The sequence below is a fragment of the Emys orbicularis genome, chromosome 19, assembly GCF_028017835.1.
Source record: "Emys orbicularis isolate rEmyOrb1 chromosome 19, rEmyOrb1.hap1, whole genome shotgun sequence".
In the NCBI taxonomy this organism is placed as follows: Eukaryota; Metazoa; Chordata; order Testudines; family Emydidae; genus Emys; species Emys orbicularis.
This window is the reverse complement of record NC_088701.1, coordinates 14,007,137-14,032,439: the sequence shown is the minus strand read 5'-3', so window position 1 is coordinate 14,032,439 and position 25,303 is coordinate 14,007,137. Positions and strand designations below refer to the sequence as shown.

At 50.0% G+C, this 25,303-nt stretch overlaps 1 protein-coding gene and 1 pseudogene across 1 annotated transcript in view; both read left to right on the top strand.

Annotated features, from left to right (window-relative positions):
• Positions 1 to 25,303, top strand: part of LOC135891996 (patatin-like phospholipase domain-containing protein 6) — a 536,125-nt pseudogene that overhangs the window by 451,269 nt on the left and 59,553 nt on the right.
• LOC135891916 (histone deacetylase 7-like) overlaps positions 11,271 to 25,303 on the top strand; it is a 60,168-nt gene continuing 46,135 nt past the window's right edge. Inside the window, exons 1-2 of the mRNA XM_065419601.1 lie at positions 11,271 to 11,459; positions 13,765 to 13,855. Coding sequence (XP_065275673.1) covers positions 11,310 to 11,459; positions 13,765 to 13,855 — 241 coding nt within the window. The 5' untranslated portion in view covers positions 11,271 to 11,309. The remainder of the gene's footprint in view (positions 11,460 to 13,764; positions 13,856 to 25,303) is intronic.

Genomic DNA, 25,303 nt, shown 5'->3' with positions numbered 1-25,303 from the left:
CAGGGGAGCTCTCAAGATGCAGCACTGACTAGTGGTCTCAGACCTGCCTTTGTGTCGAAGGGCTCATTGAAGGGGAGGTGCTGTGCTAAGCCTACATGCTCTGTGTACAGGTGCCCATTGTAACTGTCCAGAGTCACACATACATGGAGTGGGAACAGGTCCATTTCTCCATTCTCTGCTGCCTGAGCCCTGTTATGTCCCAATTACCGCTATGCTCCCTGTGTCTCCTTGGGCTGGGGCCCAGCTTTGCGCTAACTGAGTTGAGAGTTTGGAGCCAGCTTCTCCACTGCCTGGTCCTCCTGGGGCCCAGGAGCAAATCTCCAGGAGGGGAGATGACTGGCAAAGGCTCCTGCAGGGTTAACACACACGAAGAGTGACCAGCGGCTGGAGAGACTTTGCAAAGAGAACAGTCCTGCTGTCTAAGGCCTGGCCCGGCCCAGCCCAGCAACCACTTAGCAGCGGCTCCCTCCCCTGTAAACAGTGCCTCTTGGCTGCTTGGAGGAGGCCTTTTTCCTGGCTCAGGGCAAGCAGGAAAGGATCGCAGCTTGTTTGTCTGGACACTCACATCTGGCCACTCGCCTATCCCCCCGCCCCAGGTCACATCTGGCCACTTGCCTATTCCCCCCCGCTCCCCCTCCCCAACACACACATGCTCCCTTTTCTTCTGCTGGTTTCAGAGTTTGTTTTTAATGTGATTAAAGCTAATGAAAAAAGAGTCATAAATATCCTGCAGATAAGCCTGCCCCTCCCCCAGATCCTCCTTTCCATTGCCCATCCCCATCACAGTACAAGGCATATGCCTGTTCCCATCACACCACAGGGTGTAAGTCCCTCCCGCCCCCACCCCGCCATCATCCATCCCCATCACACAGTGGGCCATATGCCCCGTTCTGCCCCCTGCCCTCTCCCTTCTCCATCACAAGGTGTATGTCCTTCCCCCTGCCAGAATGCAGCAACATCCTATTGTATAATACCCTACTTCAGCAGGAGAAACTAAAGTTGCAACTAGAAGACCCAAACTTTCAGATCCTAGCTAGATGGACTTTCAAGTAATCTCAGCAATCTGGCTTGGGCATTGGCTCATTCCTGAAAATCGTTCAGCTAAACACTGAAGGTCTCAGCTGCTAAAACACTCCGTTCTCCAATCCCTAGCCTCCAAACATAACACAGATGTGGCTGTGCTACACCGATGTTAGACCAGATCTTGCTGACACAGACGCACTCCCATCTCATTCAGACGTCTGTGATACTGGAGTTGTCATTTCAGAGTGGTAAATGTGTACAAGGCCACTAGCTGACCCTAGGCCCACCCCAAAGATTCTTCCTAAGCTCCCACACTCTGCCATCTGGTTTGGAGATTTTAATAGCCCCTACTCGAGATGCAGAGAGTCAGATCAAAGTGGAGTTGATGTTTTGAACTGGGTCTTGCTCCAGGACCTTCACATCATCCAGGATCGAAAATGATGGGGTACTTTTCATTCTGCCAGGCGACCTCATCTGGACCATCAGCACAGGCTTCAAGCTATAAGCAGTGTATTGAAAACCTTCCCAGATAGTCAACATCGTCCAGTCTGTACCAACGTTGGAGTAACCCTACCTATTGTGAGTACCATGAACAACCCTCACTGGAACGATTGGAACGCAAACTGGCCCAGCTTTACACAATTCACCGACCGGTACATCACTTGTATCCCACATGACGTCTCTATTGAAGAAGCTGACATGCTGTGCACAAAAGCCATTTACAAAGCAGCCACGAGTCCGTTCCAAGAGGTTGCAAGGAGACTCTGCATTCCTTGCCCAGATGTGGAGTGTGCAGAACTCCTCGAGCAATATGAAGAGCAGGGCGATCCAGCCATTGCCACACATGTGTTAAAAGCTTAAATGCTTCTAGATGAGCAAAATGGGATCAGGCTGTCACTGAGCTAAACATGCCAAGATCCAGCCGCAAAGCTTGGGCACTAATCAGAAGACTTGGTGTGGCTCAAAAGCCTCCAGCACAGCACTATACCCAGACTCTCCGAACAGTGCTACCCACCTGATACATGCTCTAAGGATAAGGAAAACAAGTTCGAAGTAGGGAGGCCATTCCTCTGGGCTCCAGCCAGACAGTCCTGATTTTGTAAAGCCCTGTCCATGTCCAGAAGCAATTTAGAACTGGACATGGCTTTGTCTGGTGAAAATTGAGGAGGAGACTGTGGAGTTGGTGGATGCCATTTTTCAGAGTGCACCCTCCCCACCCCCATGGTGTGACCTTGCTGCATGCAAAGTCACGCCAGCGGGGGCAGGGCTGACGCGGAGGGGGGCAAGCATGACACAGGTGGGCCCACGCAGGCAAGGGCAGGGCAGCACCATCATGCAGCAATCTGCAGGTAGGGGTGGGCCCGTGCTCCACAGCTAGGCCAGCTGCAGCAGCTGCCCTTCCCTCCCATTGGCTGCTTGAGACTGCAACCCGGGCAGCCAGGCAATATTTTGACAGGGCCAAGGGCTGGTTAGACTGCAGGGGGCCCAGGCTGGCTTGTCCTGTAGCCTGTGAGGTGACAATACTCAAACTATGAGCTGATGAGGAGGGACGGGAGCTTTTGCAGGGTGCACAGAATGAAAAAGGTCAGATTTTAGAAACACCAGAGAGGAAAACACAGCCTGAGGTGGGGGCACGGGAGAGGGAAGAATCAAAGACAACTCACAAGTTAATGGTCTGAGTGACTGACAGGGAAGATGATGGTGTTTCAAGAGTGAAGGAAACTGCAGGACAGGCTGGAGAGGAAAGGCGTTCCCTTCATGATAAAAAAGGGAAGACAACCAGGAGGGGATGTCAAAGAGAGTGAGAGGGCCAGGCTGAAATACAGGGTTGAGTGGACGGAGACAAATCAGAATTGAAAAGGTAACTTTGTGGATCAAGGCCAGGATTCTGGTGGCTGAGGGGAGGCTGGCTAATAGCTGTTAGAACTGAAGCTCTCCTAAGCCAAGGGCTTAATCCTGGAAGTAAACTCAGGCTCTAGCAGGAACCCATGTCTGTCTGTCCCTGGTGGTCCACCAATAAACGTTGTGAGCAAAACGGTAATAGTGTGCTTAAAGACTCTTACACCCAGACTCCAAAGCCAGAGTGCAAGCTCTAAAACAATCCAGAGGAGAAACATGTAAGGCTTACAGCTGAATTCTGGTCTGGATAAGCATCTAACAATGAAACAGTCTCTCTGTAATGGTGCACTGGGGGCTGGTCTGAAAATAGTGGGAGAATCCCTTTCTAGCCGACTGCTCCACCTCATGTCAGCACTTGTGTGGCACCACTACCTCTGCAGCTAGGCAGAGCAATAGTGGAAGCAGCACCTTATTGAACACGGCTGTATTTCAGAATAACCCATGTACCTTAAATGCATATTACTGAGGCCATTCAAAGCAGCTGGAATGTCTGGCTCATGTTTTGATCATCTCAATGGGCCCCACATGTAGCTTCTTAATTGCAGCAAAGAATAGCAATAGTAACATCTCCAAAGGACTCCGGGACTCTAGGTTTGCTAACACCTGCTGTTTCACTCAGAGCAGAGGGTCCGATTCAGATCTGGTCTTAGGGTGAAGCTAGTATTTTGCGTACAAGCATCAAAAAGAAACTTCTTCACTGTGCCCTGCTGTGGCTCTTGGTATTGCTCCGTTTAGGTTCTTATGCTGTCCCCACCTCCCCAGCACAGTATGGGAACACCTGTCAGTCTGTCTGAACCGTGGGAAATCTCTGAGTCTTTATAAAATCTTGATCCCTGGTGGAAAATTAATAATCTCCATGATCAGGATGAATATACTACTGCTTGTACAGGTAGCTTGTTCCCTCAAACATGCTTCACGATCAATTCTCTGCTGTGGTCGATAGAGGCAATGTTGTCTTGGAGTTTGTTTATAGTCACCGTGCTGAAACACAATGTCATTTAATCCCGAATGGCCAAAAGAATCTGAGTTCATTGCTAAAAGCAGGAAAGGAGAGCGGCATGCATTCTGCAGCCTGTGTAGGTGTGATATAGATGTCAGCAATTGTGGAAACGAAGATTTGAATCAATGCATTTCTTCTGAAAAGCACAAACATAACTCGCGGAGTACAGCTACTTTGGTCACGGATGCTTCAAATAAGGGAGCAACAAAGTATTTTCCATTAGTCTTAAGGTATTTCAGTTTTGAAAAAAAGGATTACATACTTTCTCTTGGGTTTTTACAGTGATAGTCAGGAAACTGTTTCTAGCCATTGCCACAGAAATATTTGGAAAACTCAAGACTTTTGACCTCAGTTTGGGGAAGCTGTCAGAGTATGCAGCTGATAATGCCAGTGTAAATTACCGGAAGTATAACAGCATTTACCAGAAACTGAAAAATGTCAAAGAGGACATTCTAGCAGCCCACTGCTTAGCACACATTCTTCATAACATAATCAAGTATGCAGCAGTTAAACTTGATATTGACGTAGAACATTTAATTCTAAAGGTTTATTCCCACTTCAACATTTCTGCCACTAGAACAGAACAATTAAAGGAGATTTGTGACTTTGTTGAGGTGGAAGAGTGCAATCTGTTCAGACACGTCGTTACCAGGTGGCTGTCTTTTTTTGCCAGCAATTAATAGATTACTGAAGTGCTGGAAACCACTAACTAGCTATTTCCAGAGTTTAGGAGAGTAAGAGTGTTCCAAAATAAATTGGAAATGCTTTGGGGACAAGGGCATTGCCAATGAGGTAGTTGAAAGCTATTTTCTCTTTCTGAGCTGTGCTCTGAAGCTATTCAAGGACTGTAATGAGGCTTTAGAAGCCACGTGCTTTAGTGTTCTTTCAGTTACTGAGCTCTTGAGTGGATTGAATATGAAACTGGAGAGAAGGATTAGGGACAAGTTCTTTGGCTACACAGTGAATTCTAAGCTTGAGGAGATTACTGAAGATATTGTTGGAAGGTGTAAAAAAGACTTCATGTCCTTTTAATGAAAGAGCAAAGAAGTATCTGCATGACAGTATGACTTCTCTGAAGACAGCCTTCACAGCAAAGTGTACAATTTAGCTCTTGAAAAACGCATCAGCTTTGAAGAATCTTTGGAAGCTGTTGACGCTTGCAGCATGAAAGAAATGGACATGGATGAGCTCTATGAAGAATTTGGCATTGTAAAAGTGCTAAACTCTTCTGTGTTAAAGGATTGCCTAACTAGCGAGAAGAGGCAACAGAACATTTTCACCAAAGCACAGGGCAACTTCAAGAACTTTAAGAAGATCAGCTCTTACATCTTTTCAATACTGTGCAGCAATGCTCACATGGAGAGGGTTTTCTCTCTGATGACCACAGCTTGGAGAAATAAAGGGAATCAGCTGGGTGTAGAGAGCATGAAAGCAGAGCTCCAGATATGCATCAGTTTAACAGGGGAATGCAAAAATATGTACGCTGTGTTCCTCAAGAAGAAAGAACTTCTGAAACTTCCCGGGGTGAGCAAAAGTACAGACACAGATGAATGCTTATGGTACTTTGTGAATTAGGCACATCAAACACTCTGCTTCTTGCTAGCAAATCTAACTGTGCCTATATTGTCACTTTGTTTCCTACACACAAATAAACATTGTATTTTATTGAGAAAGTTCTGCGTCGCACTGTAATTTTTATTCCATTTTGTGTAATCTGACATGGAATTGAATGTAGGTTTAAGTTATTTAACTTGCCAGAAATTAGAATTAGTCTTTTACTATACTACTTAGCAATGAGCTGGGCATTTTAAATGTGGCAATGTTTGGTACAGGTTTTATTAGCCATCATTTCTGCATGGGGGGGGGTCACACCAGCGAGGGCAGGGATGTCCTGTATTCTGAGTATGCATCAGTTACCACCCTAGTTTGAAGGAGAGGTGAAGAAGAAATGACGATAGTACTAACAGTGCATACCCGAAACTGAAGAAGACTTCCTGCCCTTCACTGCAAATGAAGTAGAGTGATCAAAACATTGAAAATAGGTAAAGCCAGTGAGCTTGATAATGCCCTCCCCCCCCAAATTCTTTAAAAAACTGGGAAAACCTAGTAGATAACAGCTATCCACCTTTCTATCTCGAGTCATCCAGGAGAATCAAATACCTAACATTTGGCACAGAGCAATCGTAATAGTTGTGTCAAAACCTGAAAAAGACCACTAACATGTGAGTCTCTTTGCTAAGCTGGGTGTACAAATTACTTGAAAGGCTTCAGAGGTGACTTGTTTACAATCTATAAATACCTAGATGGGGGACAAATATTTAATACTGGTTCAGACCCCTCCCTCTGCATCACCTGTCCCTATCACACAATGAGTGTACCCCTCCCTCCAACCCCTGCTATCACCTGTCCAGCAGGACATATTTCCATAACCCCAGCCCCTGCCATCATCACCCAGCCCCATCACACAGAATTGCACTCATTGCTCACACTTTGAAAGGAGCCCCAGTGTGGCCCCAAGCATGTGTACAGCAGGCAGACCTCCTGCAGAGAGGCTGCAAACTCAGGGGTTTGTGATGGAGGGGCAAAAGCTGCTCCCCTAAGCCACCAAGTGAGAGCCCAGCCCAAGGTGTGTTTCTGAGGAAATAACTCAGAGGTGTGAACTGTTCGCCAAGGTGCCAAAGTGTTTGTAGTGGAATAGTTTTAAATTATTTCTACCCTGGTCCTTAGTGCCATTGAATCGCTGAGCTCAGGGCAGTCAGGGCTGTACATTTTAGGAGGGTCAGAGCCATATTTGTACCTTTAGTTCTGCACCAAAAAGATGATAGAATCTGAAAATTTTAAAGGCAGTTCATTTTTTGAGGCAGGGGGCTTTCTTGGGAACCCCCCAAATTTGCACCTGTAATTCTAACCTGGGGCCCAGTGAGGCATAACATTTTTCAGTCTGCGCATGCATGTGGATTTTAGAGCACTTTGAACCTGGGACTCTTAATGGGGTTCAGCAAGAGACACCCCATAGAGTCAGGGTCACTGCCACCTCCCCCTGTGAGATGTTGGAAAGGGCAGGGCACAGGCTATATATGTCGTGTTCCACAAGGTCTAAAAGGTTGGCTGTAGTTTTTTTTTTATGTGACACTTGAGTCGTTGCTCCATGCGTTTCCTTAGATTGTCGCCAACATTTCTGCCTTGTATTGTAGCGGTTTAGTCCCAGTCTCCGGATTTCATCACTGGCTGCAAAGTAAGCAAAGCCCTGGTTGCTGGGGGTTTTCAGGCTTGTTCTTAATCTCTGGAGGGCAAAGATGTGATTAGTGGCTCTGACACAGACTCTGTGGACTGAGGTTTTCAAAGGAGTCTGAGAGAGTCCTCACTTTCTCCTGACCTCTCTGGACCTAAGCTTCCCACCTCAAAATGCAGCTGATAATCCTCCTTGACTGTTCAAACCTCAAGGTCTTCGGCGCAGGGACTGGCCCTCATGCTGTGACTGTGCAGGGCCCAGCACAATGGGGCGCAGGGTGCCTTCACAGAACTGCAGCAATTGCAAACTTAGGAAAGCCCTGAATGCATTGTTACCTTGATTTAGTGCAATTTAAGAGCTGGAATGAAGAAGGAGGAGCCAGCACCCTGGGATACCTCCCCGACCCCCAGCAATCTGTGGGTCATCAGCAAGTATCCCTTGGGCCCACTGGGAGAGCGGCTGTGATTCAGGGGATACTGCAGAACGCTTCTGCAGGTATTGCTGGTGACACACATGCTTGTGCACTTGCTTGGACAATGCTGCCAACCCCAAGCATTTAACAAGTCAGGAGTCCCCTGTCCCATCCGCCCATCATGAAATTGGCTTAAAAATCATGAGATTTTAATGACTTTGGGGTTCTGCTTATTTGCCTTCTAGTTTCTGAATCTTTAGGAGTCACTTTCTCAAGTTTTTCTCTATAATCACAAGACCTGGACACTTACCCTTTTTAAAAAAATGAAAATTGTGATTCTTCTCATGTGATCACCTGTCTCCAGGAGCTGGGGCTTTAAGAAGAGCACCAAATATCATGAGAACTGCAATAAAAGCATGAAAGCTGGCAACACTGCATGCACTGGAGGAATTTATCCTTCAACACACATCTCAGGGGAGTGTTCTGCAACTACACACAGGACTGCTTGAACATCTCCAGTCTGGGCCCTGGATTTAGATTGCAGAGGAGTTTGTGCTATTATGGGGACAGAAGTGTGTGCATGGTGGGCAAGTGGGTGGTTCAGGCTTGGGTAAGGAAGGGGCTCTAATGATGTTTTTTTTAGTAGGTTTCCATTATTAAGTGGGGTTATAGTTGCAGGAGAGTGATTCACAATGGCGCCGCCGTGCCCAGCAGTTCCTGTCAGATGGCTCAGAATCAGACCTGCTGGGTTTACTGCCTGAACGCTTGTCTACACAAAGGAGCTGCACTGGCTTCACTTAAATTGGATCTTAGTTTGGTTTAAACCAGATTCATTTCATTTTAACTTAAGTTGATTCCAGAACTGATAGAACAAAATCTGTTTAAAATTGTACCTTAGCTCAGCGGCTGTGACTGCTCTGGCAGAGACGCCCTTCAACGGTTTTAGCACTTTTGACTTCTCTCAGCCCTGCAGAAGACAGCCTGGCTGGATGGGTGCATGTGGCGCATGCATTATCACTCAATTCCAGGAGCAGGACTTTTGGGACAGAGAGGATAAGGAAAGAGCCCAGAGGGATTCTACGTTCCCAGGGAACTCTGCGCATATGTCCACACCGCAGTTAAACACCTGCAGCTGGCCTGTGCAGGCTGACTCGGGCTAAGGGGCTTGGGCTAAGCAGCTGTTTAATTGTGGTGTAAACATTTGGGCTTGGACTGCAGCCTGAGCTCTGGGACCCTCCCAACTCACAAGGTCCTAGAGCCCAGGCTCCAGCCCAAGTCTGAACATCTGTACTGAAAGCCCAAGTCAGCTGGCAAGGGCCAGCCATGGGTTTTTAATTGCAGTGTAGACATACTCTGTCAGGCCAGCAGGCAGAGAGCCAGCCCTAGCTAGCAGTGAGCTGAGCACGCTGGATTGGAGTCTACCAGAGGCCAGCTGCCAGGGCTCCAGAACTATTGATTGCAGAAGATGCTGTTGCTCTTGTGTAGGGTTTTCTGTTTTGAGTATTATGCACTGGGGATGGGCCAGACCTGGACCTCTGGATCCAATCGCCCCACGCCTAACTGATCTGCATCCAGATCAGAACTTATGGGCTGTGGCCTTCACAGGCACAAAACTGCACGAGGTGAGCAGCTTCTTTATGTACCACTTCAACCCTTCTCACTGTAAACTCAGGGGTTGTACCGTATGACTGGAGAATTGCTAACATAGTTCCTATCTTTAAGAAAGGGAAAAAATGTGATCCGGGCAACTACAGGCCTGTTAGTTTGACATCTGTAGTATGCAAGGTCTTGGAAAAAATTTTGAAGGAGAAAGTAGTTAAGGACATTGAGGTCAATGGTAATTGGGACAAAATACAACACGGTTTTACAAAAGATAGATCGTGCCAAACCAACCTGATCTCCTTTGAGAAGGTAACAGATCTTTTAGACAAAGGAAATGCAGTGCATCTAATTTACCTCAATTTCAGTAAGACATTTGATACGGTTCCACATGTGGAATTATTAGCTAGATTGGAAAAGATGGGGATCAATATGAAAATTGAAAGGTGGATAAGGAACTGGTTGAAGGGAGACTACAATGGGTCGTACTGAAAGGTGAACTTGACAGGCTGGAGGGAGGTTACAAGTGGAGTTCCTCAGGGATCGGTTTTGGGACCAATCTTATTAAATCTTTTTATTACTGACCTTGGCACAAAAAGTGGGAATGTGCTAATAAAGTTTGTGGATGACACAAAGCTGGGAGGTATTGCCAATACAGAGAAGGACCGGGATATCATACAGGAAGATCTGGATGACCTTGTAAACTGGAGTAATAGTAATAGGATGAAATTTAATAGTGAGAAGTGTAAGGTGATGCATTTAGGGATGACTAACAAGAATTTTAGTTATAAGCTGGGGACGCATCGGTTGGAAGTAACGGAGGAGGAGAAGGACCTCGGAGTGTTGGTTGATCACAGGATGACTATGAGCCGCTAGTGTGATATGGCCGTGAAAAAAGCTAATGCGGTCTTGGGATGCATCAGGCGAAGTATTTCCAGTAGAGATAAGGAGGTGTTAGTACCGTTATACGAGGCTGTGGTGAGACCTCATCTGGAATACTGTGTGCAGTTTTGGTCTCCCATGTTTAAGAAGGATGAATTCAAACTGGAACAGGTACAGAGAAGGGCTACCAGGATGATCCAAGGAATGGAAAACCTGTCTTATGAAAGGAGACTCAAAGAGCTTGGCTTGTTTAGCCTAACCAAAAGAAGGCTGAGGGGAGATATGATTGCTCTTTATAAAAATATCAGAGGGATAAATATCAGGGAGGGAGAGGAATTATTTAAGCTTAGTACCAATGTGGACACAAGAACAAATGGATATAAACTGGCCATCAGGAAGTTTAGACTTGAAATTAGACAAAGGTTTCTAACCATCAGAGGAGTGAAGTTCTGGAACAGCCTTCCAAGGGGAGTAGTGGGGGCAAAAGACATATCTGGCTTCAAGACTAAGCTTGATAAGTTTATGGAGGGGATGGTATGATGGGATAGCCTAATTTTGGCAATTAATTGATCTTTGATTATTAGCAGGTAAATATGCCCAATGGCCTGTGATGGGATGTTAGATGGGGTGGGATCTGAGTTACTACAGAGAATTCTTTCCTGGGTGTCTGGCAGTCTTGCCTACATGTTCAAGGTTTAGCTGATTGCCATATTTGGGGTCGGGAAGGAATTTTCCTCCAGGGCAGATTGGCAGAGGCCCTGGGGGGTTTTCGCCTCCCTCTGTAGCGTGGGACACGGGTCACTTGCTGGAATATTCTCTGCACCTTGAAGTGTTTAAACCACAATTTTAGGACTTCAGTAGCTCAGACACAGGTTTGATACAGGAGTGGGTGGGTGAGATTCTATGGCCTGCATTGTGCAGGAAGTCAGACTAAATGATCATAATGGTCCCTTCTGACCTTAAAGTCTATGATTCTATGATTGCCCCAGGAAAGAAACAGGTGCTGAAGTTCCCTCCGAAGGGGCTCCATGCCACTGTCCTGGTGGGGGGGTGCCCTCCTTGTCCCCTGGGGTCAGGACAAGGGTCCCCACTGTGGTGGTGTGGGCAGCCCTTTGGAGCCTGTGCTGGGGCTCTCCTCTCTCCAGCAGCCTGTGGGGACACATTGGGGTGCCAGACCAGGCAGCGACTGAACTCTCCCTGGTTCTTTCTTGCCAGCTGCTGTGAACCTGTGCGTCTCCCTGCGGGTGCCTCAGGCTGTCCCCATGGACCTGCGGATCGGACAGCGCTTCGTCAAGCCCGGCTCCAACACCGCCCTGCTGGCTCTCAAGCAGACCCAGCAGCTGCAGCACCAGCTCTTCTTGGCCAGCCTGCACCAGCAGCAGGTGGAGCAGTTCACCCCCCAGCACATGCGGGTAGGAACACCCTCACGGGCCTCTGGGGGGCCACAGGGCCAAGCTCCAGGTTGTGGGGACACATCGCACCAGCAGCCCTTGGGGCGGGTTGGGGAGGCACTTGCCTGCTGCAGACACACTGGGAGCCTGCTCCAGTCAGTCAGCACAGGGGGAGTGGAGCTGGTAGCCACCCCCTGGCTCTGAGCACAGCTGTGTTGGGGAGCAGGAGGCACCCAGACCCCAGAAGGACCAAGCCGTTGTCAGTGATCAGAACTCGAGGGAGCTCAAGGAGCAGCAGTTCTATCTGGCTTCCCAGGCAGTACCAATGGGATGGTGTTCCGGACAGTGGTCTGGGCAGATCCCTGTTTCCCCCGGCCTCTCATCAGACGTCAGCGTTTATTTCTCTTCTCTGAGACAGGAGCGAATCCCAAATGAAATGGAGGGAGTTACAGGGCAAATGCTGGGCTACTTCTGCCAGCCTCTGGGTCTGAGCCACGCTGCCCAGCCCTGGCGGCCTCTGCTCTCGAGCACCCTCCACCCTGCGTGACCCTCTCCCTTCTTACCCCCTTGAGAGCCTTGGATGTCCATTATCCTGGCAGGCGCAGAGGCATCTCCTGTCATTAGCTTTTTGTCCAGCCCTGAATACCGTGGCCCCAACGCCTCTTGTGGTCCATGTGTGTTCACATGGCTCAGTGCCGGGCCCGTGCAGCATGGCCAGTGGCGGTGAAAAGCAGGAGGTCACCTTCTGGTCTGGCTTTTCGCAGGGATCATGGGAGGCCACGGTTAGCAGTGCTTTTCCCTGTCAAGGCCTGAGAAGTCTACAGTCCATGTCTATATGAACACAGTTCTCCTGGTTACTGGGAACACAGGGATGGTCCAGCAGTGACCCCTCCTCTGTTTCTGGCAGTGGCAGCACAGCTGCTTGAGAACAAGGGGCAAGGAAACCTGGAATGGGCCCAGGGAAGGGCTGGGGGCTGGATCAGATGGTGCAGAGCCAAGAGTTCTGGCCAGAGCAGAGCCAAGCTGACAAGCCAGATCAGTTCCCCAGGCCATGGCAGAACCTTGACAGCAAAGGTTGCATCACCAGGTCTCTGCTCTGCGCCCTAGCCACGTCCTTGACCACGAAGGTCAGAACTTTCCAGACCCTAAAGTAAATGTGGTGTTGTAGGCAGGATCAGTCCATCCCTGGAGCCCCAGCACTGATCCCTCCATCTGATGCCAGGAAGAAGCCAAAGCCAGTGGCCCTGTTCTCAGAGGTCTCCATTCCAGTCCGATGGGACAGTCGCCAATTCTGCAGCTCTCACTGCAGTAAAGGGATGGATGTTCCAGGGCTGCCTATGCTGACAGAAAGCCCAAGGGGTGCTCAGCAAGGGATACGGATTCCCCCTGTCTTGGTCTGGAGCCCAGCACAACCCGTAAATCCCACACTTGGGGAAGGGCCTAACCTGGACCCCAACAGTCTCATCAGGGGCTCAGTGGCAAATCTGCTTTCACTGCCCAGTCCCTGGGACCCGCCTTTCTCTCCTTCCCGAACGACAGCTCCACTGCACTCTGGCTACCAGTCTTGGCTTTCGTATCACCCCGGCCCGAGAGCAGCCCTAGGACTGGCAGGAGCTCCCCAGCAGGGGAAGGACCCATTGGCTCCATAGTCATGGGACCCTGAAGCACCAGGATGGGCCCCTTTGTCTCTCGCCCTCCCTGTTTCAGGGGACAGGTACCAGACTGCTGGGGCTCCACCCGCCCGAGGGCCTACAATCGAGTGACTCCCGAGAGTCACTCTGGATAGAGCCCACAGGGCAACACTCTCTCTGCAGCCCGGTCACTCCATCATGTCTCCAGACTCAGGGCTGAGGGGCTTGGGCTTTGCAGCTGCACCTCCCAGAGTCACCTCTCCCCTGATGCTGGTGCCCTGCTAAATGGACAGGCTCATGGAGAATGAGCCACTCCGATGCCTGCGCCCAACCTGCTCTGGGTGTCCTAGGTCTAAGGCCCCCTGGGGAGCCCCCTGGTGGACCTTTGGGAGGAGATCTGCTCTCCCCTTGCCTTCCCAGGGCCTTGCCCAGGGTGGAGCTCCTGCCTCTCCTCCCCTCTGGGCCAGGGCGGGGCTCCCCTTTTGTCCCCCCAGGATGCTGGCTGGGGCAGGGCTCCCCCCTTCTCCTCCCCACAGGGCCCAGGCCATGGTGGGGCGCCCTCCTCCCCCGCAGGGCTCTGGCAGAGGCGGGGCTTCCCTTCCCTTCCTCCAGGACACTGTCTGTGGCAGGATTCCTCCCTCCCTTTCCCCACAGGGTACTGGCTGCCATGCTGATGCTCTCGGTCCCCCCTGCAGGTGAACATGGACTCCCCGCAGCGTGAGGCAGAGGCTGGGCAGCAGGAGCAGGAGCTGCGGCTACTCCTCAATAAGGACAAGAGCAAACGAAGTAAGAGCCCCTCCCTGTGTCCATCTATCTGTCTGTCTGCAATGCAATGGGTGCCATGGCTCTGCCTGGGAGTCTGTGAAGGGGGGGAGGGGCGGGGCCTCAGGCCCCCTGCCCGCTAGGTGGGGAGTGGATGGTTCTCACGTGGGTGCTCCCTGCCAGTGTTGGGTCTCTGGGTTCCTGCTGAACACATCCCTGCCTGCAGCGTGGCACAGTGCTCCTGGTTCAGACCTTCCACGTCCCTGCGCAGGATGCTCCTGGCAAGGATGTGCTCTTGCTCTGCTTCTCCACTAAGGACCTTTGCGAGCTGCGAAGGTCCCGCCTGGTGCCCACCCCCTGCCCTCCTGCCAAGGGCAGCTGCAGAGATTGAATCTGCTATTTAACAGGGCAGGAATCGGTGAATCAGAAAAGCAAAAGGGATCCCCTTGGCTAAGCCTAGGTGAGTGCCCGGCCCCGCCCGCCGCCCCCGCTCTGGGGGCTGCCAGAGCAGGTTGGGCCCCAGCCCGCTCCCGCTCCTCCTTTGCTCTTCAGGTGGCAGCAGCGCACACCAGGGTCACGCCCCGTGCAGAGCCACGGGCACTGAGATGGTCACAGTCAGAATGAACTGGTCAGTGTTTTGGGAGCCATTTCTACCGGAGACCAGCCCACTGGGAGGGGCAGGAATCCACCTCCAAGACTGACTCAGGATAGGAGCAGTGGTGCCACAGGCAGAGCTTGTGCAAACTTCCTTCCAGCTCTCCGCCATCCCAGCCCTTCTGTCTGCTGAGGGCAGCAGGAAGGACCTGGGACTGAAACAGCCAGTACCAATGGGCAAAGGTCCCAGGACAGAGCCAGTACCAGTGGGGAGGTGGCGCCTCTGGACTTGATGCTGCTGTGAGCACCTTCATACATGAAGCCAGTGCCCCATCTAGTGCCCGTCCCAGCACAGAGCTCTCAAAACAGTGAACTTCCTGAGTTACCCATTCAGTGCATCACACCTGCCTGTACTCTAGAAACAGCTCCAAACTGCAGCTCCACCATGACCCTTGTCAGGGTCCCCTGCTGGTCCACCCAGGTACCCACAACACAGGCTGCAGAGAGCCCACTCTCTGGGAGCCTCAGAGAGCTCATTAGCAGCCATTGTGCCTGATGTCTGGGAGCCCACCATAGCCATCACCCTGGTCACCCATGAGCAACTCCTAACTCAGCTCCCATCCACACAAACTCTCTGGCCTGCATGTGGCAGTGCTCAGCCCTCAGGCTAGAGCCCACGTGCTGTTGTTAGTCAGGCTGTTAACCCGCCCACTTTGCAGTGGGAGCCCAGGCTAAACTATTGGAAGGCTGATCGTCCTCTAGTGCTTTCCCTCAAGCCCCCCAGGTGCCCAAAGGACAAACAAGTTCTCCACGTAGAGTGGCTCAGCTCCCTGCAGCATTAAGAACCATGGGCTATGTCCCCAGAAGTCCTTGTGCCACACAATAGTAAATGCAGAGCTAGCGAGGACACAGTTGACTAGACACACTGGAGTGTGGCTTTGCAGTGTCTCAGAACCGAGTGCTGATCGTCTGGGCTAACTCTACAGTGAAGACATCTGCTTGCAAGCTCAGGAGCTGAGCATGATGGGATAGGTGGAAGTGACATCACACCCTCCCAGAGCGTGGGAACTGCTGACACTGTGGAAACATGCAAACGATCAGGTGTGGCTGAGAACAGTGTGATGAATGCTTGGCCACGCGGGAGCTTTGGAAATCAGTTGTGGCTCTTCTAGCCAGCTGGGCTGCCTGCCAGAGCCGTCACTCCACAGAATGCCTTCTGTGCACTTTCATCCACCAGCTTCCTGCTGGGAGGAACCCCCGGCGAGCTCCTGACCTGTGAGCTTTGCAGTGAGCTCTCCTTATGCAGCAGGTAGAAGCAGGCAGTGTGCACAGTTCTGGGGCAGTTTGGGGAGGACTGGCACTGACCAGGAATGAGGTCTCAGCTGGTTTGGTATCTGCTTAGTGGGTCAGTGCTGACCCCAGCAGGCATATGACTGCACTGGAGTTGAAAGGTGTGATTCCTAGCTCAGATAGACATACATTAAAATAGCAGCGTAGCAGCCACAGCACAGGAGGTGGTACAGGCTAGTCAAGCAACTACAATCTGGATGCGCTTGGGTCTCAGACTTGGGGTAGCTAGCCCCTCCTGCCACTCGAGCCACCATAGCTACACTTCTATGTAGGGACAAAATTAGAAAGGCCAAGGCACAAAATGAGATCATAGAATATCAGGGTTGGAAGGGACCTCAGGAGGTCATCTAGTCCAACCCCCTGCTCCAAGCAGGACCAATCCCCAGAGAGATTTTTGCCCTTGACCCCTAAATGGCCTCCTCCACGATTGAGCTCACAACCCTGGGTTTAGTAGGCCAATGCTCAAACCACTGAGCTATCCCTCCCCTCCAAACTCGTTATAGACATAAAGGGTAACAAGAAAACATTCTACAAAGACTTTAGAAGCAAGAGGAAGACCAAGGACAGTGTAGGCCCATTACTCAATGTGGGGGGGAAAACAGTAACAGAAAATGTGGAAATGGCAGAGGTGCTTAATGACTTCTTTGTTTCGTTTTTCGCCAAGAAGGTTGGTGGCGATTGGACATCTAACATATTGAATGGCAGTAAAAAGCAGGTAGGATCAGAGGCTAAAATAGGGAAAGAACAAGTTAAAAATTACTTAGACAAGTTAGATGTTTTCAAGTCACCTGATGAAATGCATCCTAGAATACTCAAAGAGCTGAGGAGATATCTGAACCATTGGCGATTATTTTTGAAAAGTCATGGAAGACGGGAGAGATTCCAGAAGATTGGAAAAGGGCAAATATAGTACCAATCTATAAAAAGGGAAATAAGGACAACTTGGGGAATTACAGATCAGTCAGCTTAACTTCTGTACTCAGAAAGATAAAGGAGCAAATAATTAAATAATCAATTTGCAAACATCTAGAAGATAATAAGGTGATAAGTAACAGTTAGTATGGATTTGTCAAGAATAAATCATGTCAAACCAACCTGATAGCTTTCTTTGACAGGGTAACAAGCCTTGTGGATAGGGGGAAGCGGTAGACGTGGTATATCTTGACTTTAGTAACGCTTTTGATACTGTCTCACATGACCTTCTCATAAACAAACTAGGGAAATGCAACCTAGAGGGAGCTACTATAAGGTGGGTGCATAACTGGTTGGAAAATCATTCCCAGAGAGTAGTTATCAGTGATTCACAGTCATGCTGGAAGGGCATAATGAGTGGGGTCCTGCAAGGATCAGTTCTGGGTCCAGTTCTGTTCAATATCTTCATCAATGATTTAGATAATGGCATACAGAGTACAGTTTGCGGACGATACCAAGCTGGGAGGGGTTGCAAGTGCTTTGGAGGATAGGATTAAAATTCAAAATGATCTGGACAAACTGGAGAAATGGTCTGAAATAGGATGAAATTCAATACGGACAAATGCAAAGTGCTCCACTTAGGAAGAAACAATCAGTTGCACACATACAAACTGGGAAATGACTGCCTAGGAAGGAGTAATGCGGAAAGGGATCTGGGGGTCAGAGTGGACCACAAGCTAAATATGTGTCAAAAGCAAGGCAGTCCCTAGGGTGGTGTGGGGCCCAGGGCAGAAGTGACGTCACTTCCGGGACTGACCACGCCAAGGACGTGTAGGGGAGGCCAGGTGTGGCCCCGCCCACACTCGCCCCCCCAGAATCCTGCTTCGGCGGTGCTGCTGGGCTCCAGAGAGCTGGGGTCATGCCGCCTGCCTTTCCGGGGCTGGGGAGGCTGCGGTCGCGTCACTGCGCGCTCACCCTCCCGGCGCTCTCCCTCGGTTGGAAGGGGCAGGACTGGGAGTAGCCTCCCCAAGCCAGCGGTTCATCCGCTGCCCATGCCATGCCGGCCAATTGTGCTGGCCCACGAGTTCCTCCAAAGCACGGGGCCTGGAGTGGTCGCCCCAATTCGCCATCCCCTAGGGACAGCTGTGGTCAACAGTGTAACACTGTTGCAAAAAAAGCGAACATCATTCTAGGATATATTAGCAGGAGTGTTGTAAGCAAGACAGGAGATGTAATTCTTCCGTTCTACTCCACGCTGATTAGGCCTCAGCTGGAGTGTTTGGGTCCAGTTCTGGGTGCCACATTTCCGGAAAGATGTGGACAAATTGGAGAAAGTTCAGAGAAGAGCAACAAAAATGATTAAAGGTCTAAAAACATGACCTATGAGGGAAGATTGAAAAAATTGTGTTTGTTTAGTCTGGAGAAGAGAAGACTGAGAGGGGACATGATAATGGTTTTCAAGTACATAAAAGGTTGCTACAAGGAGGAGGGAGAAGAATTGTTCTTCTTAACCTCTGAGGATAGGACAAGAAGCAATGGGCTTAAACTGCAGCAAGGGAGGTTTAGGTTGAACATTAGGAAAAATGTCCTAACTGTCAGGGTGGTCAAGCACTGGAATAAATTGCCTAGGGAGGCTGTAGAACCTCCATAGTTGGAGATTTTTAAGAGGCGGTTAGACAAACAACAGGGATGGTCTAGATAATGCTTAGTCCTGCCATGAGTGCAGGGGGCTGGACTAGATGGCCTCTTGAGGTCCCTTCCAGTCCTGTGATTCTATGATTCTATTTGCAGTGTGCAGGCTTGATTAGAGCTAGTGCAGGTCTGGCTCCTTGAGCTGGGAATTACACCGCCAGCTCCAGTGGGACAGCAGCTGCACAGGTTCTGCGAGCTTGGGGGAGAAATGGGACTGCAGTGTCTAGCATCCTCCAGACTTCCTGCACCGAGTTGACATGTCCCTTGGGCCTGCATGGAGCAGGCAGAGGAGCAGTTGGTGCTGGGAGGGTGCAGAGTACTGACATGGGGGAAATTTGGGACCTTCTGCATCAAGAACGGGGAGCTGGCCTGTGTATCGGGTGGACAGGACCTGGCAGGAGGTTCTTTCCCTGTCCCCATCATTGCAGCATCTGGGCGCTTTCCAGTCATGCCCTGAATGACATGACTAGCTGCTGCTGTGTGGAGCTTGTTCTCTCTCTGCCCCCTCACCCAGGGGGAAGATTATGAGTGTGGTTGGGCTGTGGGGGGCTGTTTTGATAGGGTTTTTTGTTATTGCTGTTTTTGTTTTTCTAATGTCTGCACTGGTCCCTGTTTACATCAGCAGAGGCAGGTCGGAGCAGTGCTTGGTCTTTGGAGCGTGGGGTGGGGAGGGTTGGGATGCTCCTTGGTTGCCACGGGACTTTGTTCTACAGTCTGGGACTGGTCCTCAAGGAAGCTCTGTCTCCCCCACAGACGAGCTTTTCCCTTGTGGTAGAAAGTTACATTGAGCCTGAGGAATGGAGCTGTCAACCATAGACCTTATCCTGGAGCTTTTGGCTCTTCTACATACCCTGGCCATGGAGCACCTTGAAGATCAGGAATGAGACCTTGAACTTGACTCTCTTTTGTGGGAGGCAAATGTAGGGCATAGACAAAAAGGTGTGATGTGCCCGCGGTATCCTGTGTTGCTCAGGAGACATGCTACGGCATTCTCTACTACTTGGAGTTTCCTAAATTCTGATGTCTTCTTGCCCATGTGTGTCACAGTGCTGTAATCCAGACAGGTGGTGACAACTGAGTGTGTAACTGAGGCCAGGTTATCGTCTGCCGGGATGGGACGGAGTCTCCTAGCCAAGTGGAGATGCTAGAAAGCATTCCTTGTGGATGCTGCTATACGAGAACTCAGCGTTGGCAAGGAATCCAGGATCCTCAAACCCCAAACCAACTGGGGGGGTGTGTCTCTTGGACCCAGGAAGACTACACCATGGTTTCAAATTCTTGAAAGCACTTTCCTTTGCCCAACAGCATCACCTGTCTGGCTCAAATTCAGCTTCAGCCAGCTGTTCTTCATGCATGAGCTGATCTCATCTAGGCACTGGGTCATCTGGGTGGTGGTGGTTGTGTGGTCATGTGTGGTGAAGATAGGTAGAGCTGTGTGTCATTAGGTAAGAGGTCCCTATGGAAATTCAATGCAATCTAGGGTTATGGGGATCTATGGGAGACCTCATTAGTATTTCATTCCCTGCAGGTAGCTCTGGCCCCACACCCTAGTTGCCAGGTTCTCTGTTGTTCCAGCTAGCTCCCCTGTCCCCTCCCCTTGCCACATTGTTTGCACTGGGTCAGACCCTGCTGCCTCTCGTCCTCTGTGCACAGCCAGAGTGGGCCAGTGGAGATCTGTGAGTGAGATGGGCCTGTGGAATTGTAGAGGCTGACTGTAGTCTGGTGGGTCCGTCCACCAGCTTGGGGAGAAAACAGTCAGCCATGCCCAACTGTTTTAGCTTTCAAGCTCTTTTATTCTTCACAAACACACAAACTATGGAAGAGTAACAAAGGTGATAATCCTGACCTGGACTGATACTGCAGGGTCCGCAGCTGCTCAGTAGATCCAGGTTCATAGCCCTTCTTAGCCTCAGGGAGACTACAGGGCTTACCTGCCCTGTTGCAGCCTTCCACTACTGCTCAGGGAAGCGCTTGTCTCCCCTGGCCCTCTCCCTTACAGGGCGGCTTGTTATTATATCTTCCAGCTGGGAATCAGAGCCAATCATTAGCTGCTGCTTGTCTGTTATCTGCTAATTCCTAACATCTGCTTTCATTAATTTGGTAGCTCCTGTCTGGAATGTTGCTGAACCCAAGGGTCTGGCCCTCGGGTACCGAGTGGCGTAATCAACGATCACCAAAATAAACCAACACCTGTTTGAACTTGGCTCCAGGGGCCCCACAAGCTCTACCCCAATTCTGTCAAAAGGGTTTCTCACCAATGGAGCAGGGACTCGGGGGCCTGTGGGCTGGTTGGATGGCTGCCAGTGGCATTCCAGACAAGATGCACAATCATCTTTGATGTCACAATAAACCCCTGGGGCAATATCCTCTCTGCTCCAAAGTGACTGGACCACAGTACATCATGGGCCAGTTTTAATACCTAGTTCTGGTACAATTTGGGGACCAGGAGTTGGGTTTGGTGGGCTCCAGTTTGTTGGTCCCAGATCACCTTCACCAAGAGCTCCACTTTTAGTTCAAAATGGGAGTAGTGGGCATGCTGGCCAGGATCAACCAGCACCCATTTGCTCCAACCAACTGGCCATAGCGTGGGCTGAAGACTGGGTCCTCCCTCTGATGGATGAAGTCGGCCCCTTGTCTGAGAGCAGGAGGTTGTCCCTATGGGGGAGGCTGTTCATGTGGCTGTTCCTCAGGGCACTCCAAACTACGCTGCACCCCAGTGACTTTCCCCAATCTCTTTGCGACAGGTTCCTGGGTTAGTCATAGAACCTATCCTTGCAACAAAGCCCGATGCCAACTCTGTCCACATATTTATTCAAGTGACACCATCATAGGACCTAATCACATCAGCCACGCCATCAGGGGCTCGTTCACCTGCACATCTACCAATGTGATATATGCCATCATGTGCCAGCAATGCCCCTCTGCCATGTACATTGGCCAAACCGGACAGTCTCTACGCAAAAGAATAAATGGACACAAATCTGACATCAGGAATCATAACATTCAAAAACCACATTCTATTTTCATTCTTTGGGGAACATGAAGTTTTTCACTTGCTGTGGCCCATGCAGTACAAGGAAGTACGAGGGGAGGACTCCTGTCTCATACTGAGAAAGAGGGACGATCGATGAGTTATCTTAAGTGCCTATACACAAATGCAAGAAGTCTGGGAAACAAGCAGGGAGAACTGGAAGTTCTGGCACAATCAGGGAACTATGATGCGTTTGGAATAACAGAGACTTGGTGGGATAACTCACATGACTGGAGTACTGTCATGGATGGATATAAACTGTTCAGGAAGGACAGGCAGGGCAAAAAGGTGGGGGAGTTGCGTTGTATGTAAGAGAGGAGTATGGCTGCTCAGAGCTCCGGTATGAAACTGCAGAAAAACCTGAGAGTCTCTGGATAAAGTTGAGAAGTGTGAGCAACAAGGGTGATGTCATGGTCGGAGTCTGCTATAGACCACCAGACCAGGGGGATGAGGTGGACGAGGCTTTCTTCCGGCAACTAACAGAAGTTGCTAGATCGCAGGCCCTGGTTCTCATGGGAGACTTTAATCACCCTGATATCTGCTGGGAGAGCAATACAGCGGTGCACAGACAATCCAGGACGTTTTTGGAAAGTGTAGGGGACAATTTTCTGGTGCAAGTGCTGGAGGAACCAACTAGGGGCAGAGCTTTTCTTGACCTGCTGCTCACAAACCGGGAAGAATTAGTAGGGGAAGCAAAAGTGGATGGGAACCTGGAAGGCAGTGATCATGAGATGGTCGAGTTCAGGATCCTGACACAAGGAAGAAAGGAGAGCAGCAGAATACGGACCCTGGACTTCAGAAAAGCAGACTTTGACTCCCTCAGGGAACAGATGGGCAGGATCCCCTGGGAGAATAACATGAAGGGCAAAGGGGTCCAGGAGAGCTGGCTGTATTTTAAAGAATCCTTATTGCGGTTGCAGGAACAAATCATCCCGATGTGTAGAAAGAATAGTAAATATGGCAGGCGACCAGCTTGGCTTAACAGTGAAATCCTTGCTGACCTTAAATGCAAAAAAGAAGCTTACAAGAAGTGGAAGATTGGACAAATGACCAGGGAGGAATATAAAAATATCGCTCAGGCATGCAAGAGTGAAATCAGGAAGGCCAAATCGCACTTGGAGTTGCAGCTAGCAAGAGATGTTAAAAGTAACAAGAAGGGTTTCTTCAGGTATGTTAGCAACAAGAAGAAAGTCAAGGAAAGTGTGGGCCCCTTACTGAATGAGGGAGGCAACCTAGTGACAGAGGATGTGGAAAAAGCTAATGTACTCAATGCTTTTTTTGCCTCTGTCTTCACAAACAAGGTCAGCTCCCAGACTGCTGGACTGGGCAGCATAGTATGGGGAGAAGGTGACCAGCCCCCTGTGGAGAAAGAAGTGGTTTGGGACTATTTAGAAAAACTGGATGAGCACAAATCCATGGGGCCGGATGCACTGCATCCGAGGGTGCTAAAGGAGTTGGCGGATGTGATTGCGGAGCCATTGGCCATCATCTTTGAAAACTCATGGCGATCGGGGGAGGTCCCAGATGACTGGAAAAAGGCTAATGTAGTGCCCATCTTTAAAAAAGGGAAGAAGGAGGATCCGGGGAACTACAGGCCAGTCAGCCTCACCTAAGTCCCTGGAAAAATCATGGAGCAGGTCCTCAAGGAATCAATTATGAAACACTTAGAGGAGAGGAAAGTGATCAGGAATAGTCAGCATGGATACACCAAGGGGAAGTCGTGCCTCACTAACCTAATTGCCTTCTATGATGAGATAACTGGGTCTGTGGATGAGGGGAAAGCAGTGGATGTGTTATTCCTTGACTTTAGCAAAGAAGCAGTATTTTAGCAAATACTTTCCCACAGTATTCTTGCCACCAAGTTATAGACGTATGGGCTGGATGAATGGACTATAAGGTGGATAGAAAGTTGTCTAGATCCTCGGGATCAACGGGCAGCGGGTTTCAAGTGGAGGGCCCCAGGGGTCGGTCCTGGGGCCGGTTTTGTTCAATATCTTCATTAATGATCTGGAGGATAGCGTGGACTGCACTCTCAGCAAGTTTGCAGATGACACTAAACTGGGAGGCGTGGTAGATACACTGGAGGGTAGGGATCGGATACAGAGGGACCTAGACAAATTAGAGGATTGGGCCAAAAAAAACCTGATGCGGTTCAACAAGGACAAGTGCAGAGTCCTGCACTTAGGATGGAAGAATCCTATGCACTGCTACAGACTAGGGACCGAATGGCTAGGTAGCAGTTCTGCAGAAAAGGACCTAGGGGTCACAGTGGATGAGAAGCTGGATATGAGTCAACAGTGTGCTCTTGTTGCCAAGAAGGCTAACGGCATTTTGGGCTGTATAAGTAGGGGCATTGCCAGCAGATCGAGGGATGTGATCGTTCCCCTTTATTCGACATTGGTGAGGCCTCATCTGGTGTACTGTGTCCAGTTTTGGGCCCCACACTACAAGAAGGATGTGGAAAAATTGGAAAGAGTCCAGCGGAGGGCAACAAAAATGATTAGGGGTCTGGAGCACATGACTTATGAGGAGAGGCTGAGGGAACTGGGATTGTTTAGTCTCCAGAAGAGAAGAATGAGGGGGGATTTGATAGCTGCTTTCAATTACCTGAAGGGGGGTTCCAAAGAGGTTGGAGCTCGGCTGTTCTCAGTGGTGGCAGATGACAGAACAAGGAGCAATGGTCTCAAGTTGCAATGGGGGAGGTCTCGGTTGGATATTAGGAAACACTATTTCACTAGGAGGGTGGTGAAGCACTGGAATGCGTTACCTAGGGAGGTGGTGGAATCTCCTTCCTTGGAGGTTTTTAAGGCCCGGCTTGACAAAGCCCTGGCTGGGATGATTTAGTTGGGAATTGGTCCTGCTTGGAGCAGGGGGTTGGACTAGATGACTTCCTGAGGTCCCTTCCAACCCTGATATTCTATGATTCTATGATAAGTCCCTCAGGCTACTGCTCAAGTGGGTCCGCGGTCCTGGATCATCTAGACTTAAGGAACTAAACTCAGCAGCAGCTGTTTCTTGTACCTCCACCACACTCTTCTCTGATCTACACTTTTCTTCGGGAATGTGCATGACTACATCCATTTGAGATGGAGATATGGATGCTGCAGTAGCTGCCAGGTCACCTGCACTCTGACTAACCGGAAGATCAGGCATCTCCTCACCAATCACATCCTCACTGGGGCCGGAAGGCTCACCGTGAACATTTGTGTCTATGTATCTCAGGAGAGCTCCTTCCTGCTTAGATAGAAAAGCTTCCTTTGCTTTCTTTCTTTTTCTGAATGCTGCCCCAAAAGGGCGTTTTCTTCTTTCACTCATGACTGCTGTTCTGTGCCTGCTATAGTGGCTCTCAACACTCAGTTGAAGGGGACAAATAAGCAGGCTGGTAGCAGGGCCTGAGTGAGGGAAGATATCAGTGTCTTAAGGGCCTAACTGGCTCCTTCTACTTCAGTTGACTGCCTGTTCTCCTCAAGTGGGTTCAGGAAAGCAGCAGGAAACAGGAAGCTCCCTGAGAAGCTGGTGTTAATCAGTCCAGGCTTCTGGGGGTGCTAGAGAGGTACATAAGAGGCTCCTCCTCCTCCCTCTCCCTGCAGCTCCTGCTGCTTTCTGTTATTCCCTCTCACCTTTTCTCCTGCCTGCCTGTTATGTCTCTTGTGTTCTCCTTCCTCCAGCACGGCACTCCACCATCTCTGTGCATCTAGAGCAGAGAGAATACATATGCACCAGCAGCAGACACAATTTTCTACACTCTGGGTCCTATTGGTGCCCCCCCACAGTCTGGCACCTGAGGCGGCCGCCTCAGTTTGCCTCATGGTAAGGCCAGCCCTGATCGCTACTCAGTGCAGACTATACGGTCATAGCGAAAGCCATCTTGCTATGGCTGAAGTCCATGCTGG